Here is a 5,208-nt window from a genome sequence, read left to right on the forward strand (position 1 = left end):
AAAAAACTCTGAAACAATTAACTTTTTTATCAGAGTCAATTTTTCAATTTTCAGTGTTACTCTAGTCACTCGTAACTATATACAATAAAAAGTAGGGTGGAATTTTATATTTATATTATATAAAATAATATAATTTATTCATGGTATCTTCTCCGATTTGTTTCATGGGGTGGACACGTGCTCTTGGTCACTGTCCATTAATGGTATCTTCTCCGTCCGATCTCTATCCTCCCTTATTGATAAACAATTGCTTGGTGAAGTAGCATTATCCATTGAAACTATGAAAAACAACCTTGTTCCTAAGAAAATCGAAATCTTTGTATGGCGGGCATGCCAAAAGAGATTGCCCGTGGAGCTTGACAAAAGGGGGATAGACTTGGATAGTGTTAGATGTCCATTATGTGATGATGACCTAGAATCCGTTGACCACTCCCTAATATTTTGTAAAAGTGCTATTGACGTATGGGATCGTGTTTTTGCTTGGTGGGGCTTTGGAAGTATGACAAACCTTAGTATTAATGAGGTTTTTCGCGGCAATGGACCTAATTCTTCATCGATGTTTGGATCTAAAATATGGCAAGCGGTCGAATGAGTTACCGCGTATCTAATATGGAGAAATATGAATGAAAAAGTTTTTCGGGGCAAAAATTGGAATCCTTCCGTCGCCTTAAACGAAATTCAAGTCAAGGCGTTTGAATGGATTTCGAAAAGATCGAAGCGAAGAAAATTAGATTGGTTAACTTGGTTAAATGATCCAAGTTCATATCTCAACATAGCATAATCCTTCATATTTTTTCTTTCTCGTGTAATTAGAGTATCTTTGTGTGTTTTCTTTGATTTGGTTTGCTCATTTCGCAAACCATTGAAAACCTTGTAACATTTCGTGATGAATTAATATTACTTGCTTTAAAAAAAAAAAAAAAAAGGAAGTTCCATTTTAGTGGTTTAAGAGCAAAAAGGGTTTTATACTTGTATCATTTCTGTTTACATTTTTTTCTCTAATCGTATAATCACCATCATTTAAAAGTCTCAAGTTTCAACATTCAATTAAGTCATCATCATTATCATAATGTTAGCGATTCGTAAAGCTTCTGCTCGCATCAAGTAATTTCTCATCTCTGTGAATTCAAATAATACCTGCAAATTGATTTTATTATGTTTCATTTTTATTAAAACCCAAACTCAATTATTAATTGTTACATTATATGCTGAAATCTGATATTGGAGTTTGTATTATTTTGTTTCATCCTTGCGACAAAGTGTAATTTAGTTAGCATTATTTATTATTACTCTGATTATATGCTGTTGATTATTCTCAAAGTAATCTAGTTGCTTGTCATGTTCAAACAAATTGTATGTTTATATTAGGGATCCAGTGAATATTCCCAGTGATGTAATGTGAAATAAATAATAATCATAATTAAATAGTTTGGGAGTGGTGCTTATTACTTTATTAGTACTTCTGGTGGCTATAAGCACTTAAAGATGCAGTCAAACTACTAAACCTAGGAGTATGTTAATATTATCTTAATGATAATATTCATCATAAGCTTTCTTACAACTGTTTATTGGGCGATCATTTTAAGCTTTTGCAAACATTTCATCCATGGTTTTCAGTTTCTTTTTATTATGCATTCAATTCAATTGGCTTTTGTTTATGAAGTAACCAATTGAATTCTTATCCAGGTGCCGACCTGTTTCATCTGTAACATTTCATGTTTTCACTGCTACATTTGAACCAGCAAGATCTAGTTACACAAACAATGGTGTGCCTGGTGACCCTACACCACATATATCAGATAGGTCCCACCTTTTAAACACATTTTCAGTCCGCAATCAAATCCTTCTTATAAGGAGTCTAAGCTTTTCATCACAAGCTGGAACAGAAAACAGTAGGGAGAAAAATTCTTATGAAGTTGATACTAAACTGACTTCTGAATCTGAATTGTCTGAATCTGAATCGTCTGAATCTGAATTGTCTGAATTTGAAAATGAGCTTGGAGAACAGGTAGGGAAAAATAACGGTGAAGGAAAAAGAGGTTCTTTAGAATTGTTTAACGTTATCGTTAATTCAACATCGATAAATGTTGAAAAATCTTTAGATAGGTGGGTTGAAGAAGGACATGATGTGTGTAGATCGGAGATATCACGTGCGATTCCTGAGCTACGACGGAGGAAGATGTATGGGAGAGGTTTGCAGGTACGTTAATATAATCAAGTTATTCATGCATGTTGACTTTTTGAGGTGTTTTGAAGTGATAATTGTGTTGTGAATAATCTAAATGGTAGTCACAGAGTTGGGGATTTCAACTCATATACTCGTAAACGGGTTGATTTATGTTATATTTTATCACTAGCGGTTCAAATAAATTGAATGTCAAATAATTTTGAAGGAAACCAGGTCAAAGTAGTCTAAAGTCATCCAAAGTTATACCTGGCAATTGAGACCCGTACTCTCGAATTTTGGTCAATTGGGTTAAGCTTTCGGGTTAATTGGGTCTTGAGAAAAATCAGGCCCGACAATATAAACCAAAATTTAAAAAAAGTTCCAATGGGTTTCCCTTCAACCTATTGGGTCCTATACAAAATTTAAAGAAACGGGTCTAATTGGTACCAAATCCTAAAGCTCAACAAACAGAGAGGTCTAATGGGTCTTGTGAATGGGTCAAATGGGTCGACCATAACAAGTTTCATTTATAAAAGCATTCATAGTTATATCATTTATTATGTATATTAATATGTTTATATATATAAAATAAAATATAAATAAATAATAATAATTAAAATTATATACAGTAATAAATGTAAAAAATTAAATGTAAAAGTATATGACTCGTTTTACACGTTTAACCCATTTGACCCATGACCCGTTTCGACTCCTTAGCCAACCCGACCTGACCCAATTGGATTCCGTTTAAATTTTTTTATCCCGTTTGACCCATGACCCATTTTAACCCAAAGTTGTTTTGACCTGTTACCCAAACCGACCCAATCTGACCCCTTTGCCATGTATATCCAAAGTGTATGTTCAATGCATAAAAGTCTTGTAAATGGTTTATTTCAAAAAATTGGTTACTAGGTAGATCTTTATTCCATGATTGAACCCTTACTTCTGTTTTTTCTATTATGTGACTGTATTTAAGCTATTATGTGACTTGTCAATGAATATGGTTTTAGGCCGTGGCGGCGGTTTGGCGACTAGCCCATCCCGTTTCACTCAAAACCATCTAATTAGTTGGTCATCACTAAAAGTCAGGTCAAAGTCGGTCAATGTCAGTTGAATTGTCTGGCCTTGTTCTAGTGGAAACGAAAATCCCAAACCCAATCATAATTAGGAGGAAAAACACCGATTTACATAGTAAAATTAATAAATACATAAATGCATTATAATTATAGAAAACATTATAAAAACCTATATACTACTTATAAACTAACACCTCATCATCTTATTTGTGAATCATTTATTTTTTTAAAAATATTAATGTTTGGAGTATTTATATTTAATATATTTTCATATAAAAGTCAACGTTGGTCAACGCTCATCTCGACCCTCTCTTGACCGACTCGACCTTTCAAGGTCCTGACCGACTTGTCTACATCATGCGTCTTTACACCTTGTAGGTATCTTTGTATATGTATGTTTTTATGTACTTTTAGTAATTACTATGTCTTTATCTAGTCTATGAGTTAATTTACTTCATTTTTTTGTAGCTCTTAAAATGGTTGGAATCACAAGAAAATATAGAATTTGGAGAACGAGATTATGCTTCTCGCATCGATTTTATTGCCAAAATGCGTGGGTTTCACAAAGCAGAAAGCTATTTTAACATAATCCCAGAATCTTTTAAAGGTGAAATACTCTATGGAACCTTTTTAGCTAATGCTGTACTCAACACCAACATGAAAAAAGCAGAGCAAATCGTTAACAAAATGAAAGAACTCAAGCTACCCATCACCATCTTTATTTGTAACCAGTTGATCATTTCGTACAAGCGAACCGACAAGAAAAAAATAGCTGATGTACTATTATTAATGAAAAAAGAAAACTTAAAACCGTCACTCTTAACGTATAGATTATTGATAAAAACTAAAGGTGAGTCTAATGACCTTATTGGGATGGAACAAGTTCTTGAAACTATGAAATCTGAGGGTCTTGAACCCGATTTTAAAATACAAGCGGTTTTAGCTCGGGAATATATCTACAAAGGTGTAACTGAAAAAGCAAAAGTGGTTTTGAACGAAATGGAAGGAAGTAATTTGAATGTAAACCGAAGGGCATTTTCGTCTTTACTTTCACTTTATTCGTTACTTGGAAGCTTGGATGATGTTAAACGAGTTTGGGGGGTATGTGAATCGAATCCCAGTTTAGAAGAATGCATGAGAGCTATCGAGGCTTTTGGAAAATTAAGGGACGTTGACTCAGCAGAAACCGTGTTTGACCAAATGTCAGAGAAATGGGAAAAGCTCCCGGCTAAGAATTACGCGTGTATGTTAAAAGTCTATGCTGATAATAAGATGTTAGATAAGGGAAAAGATCTTGTAAAACAAATGAGTAATAGTGGGTGTCGAATTGGGCCGTTGACTTGGGATGCTTTAGTCAAACTTCACTTAGAATTAGGGGAAATTGAAAAAGCTGATTTATTTTTGAGTAATGCTTCAATGAAGATTAATGCGAAACCATGGTATGTCACTTATACGATGATATTGGACGAGTATGCTAAACGAGGAGATATACATAATGCAGAGAAAAATTTTCATAGGATGAAGAAAGATGGTTATATATCGACGTATAGGATGTATAATTCTCTTTTGCAGACGTACATAAATGCTAAAGCTCCGGGTTATGGGTTTAGAGAGAGGTTGAAGGCTGACAATGTTTTTCCTAGTAAATTGTTGGTTGGGCAGTTGGATAAGGTGGATGCGTTTAAGAAAACTGCGGTTTCTGATCTGCTTGATTAATAAGGTAACTATCAATTAGGGTATGTTTTTTTACTTAGGTGTTTAGTATTGAAATCTGGAAGCCATGTCTGGATATTCGGATTTTTGGATAAGGTTTTCCCCATTAGCATTTTTACTCAGATGTACGCGGACTAACCGGGTTATCCAGTTACCGTTTCCTAACTTTTTCTCTGGTCATCTTAAGATATGCTACTAGTGATGTTTGATTTGATTATATATAAATATACCTCTTGATCATGAGACTATTGA

General features: G+C 33.9%; 1 protein-coding gene across 1 annotated transcript; it reads left to right on the forward strand.

Moving 5' to 3' along the window:
• The first annotated feature begins 1,069 nt into the window (after window positions 1-1,069).
• LOC139898724 (pentatricopeptide repeat-containing protein At1g80270, mitochondrial-like) lies at window positions 1,070-4,995 on the forward strand. The gene is made up of 3 exons (XM_071881492.1): window positions 1,070-1,104; window positions 1,687-2,200; window positions 3,712-4,995. Exons 1-3 carry the CDS (start codon window positions 1,070-1,072, stop codon window positions 4,957-4,959), a joined length of 1,797 nt encoding a protein of 598 aa, XP_071737593.1. The 3' UTR covers window positions 4,960-4,995.
• The last annotated feature ends 213 nt before the right edge of the window (window positions 4,996-5,208 follow it).

Source organism: Rutidosis leptorrhynchoides, chromosome 3 (genome assembly GCF_046630445.1).
Source record: "Rutidosis leptorrhynchoides isolate AG116_Rl617_1_P2 chromosome 3, CSIRO_AGI_Rlap_v1, whole genome shotgun sequence".
NCBI lineage: Eukaryota > Viridiplantae > Streptophyta > Magnoliopsida > Asterales > Asteraceae > Rutidosis > Rutidosis leptorrhynchoides.

Bases quoted from the DNA above. Each gene is read 5' to 3' on its own strand.
- LOC139898724 (XM_071881492.1), top strand. From the start codon at position 1,070: ATGTTAGCGATTCGTAAAGCTTCTGCTCGCATCAA. The intron at 1,105-1,686 runs GTAATTTCTCAT...ATTCTTATCCAG, and splicing joins AAAGCTTCTGCTCGCATCAA to GTGCCGACCTGTTTCATCTG. The intron at 2,201-3,711 runs GTACGTTAATAT...ATTTTTTTGTAG, and splicing joins TGTATGGGAGAGGTTTGCAG to CTCTTAAAATGGTTGGAATC.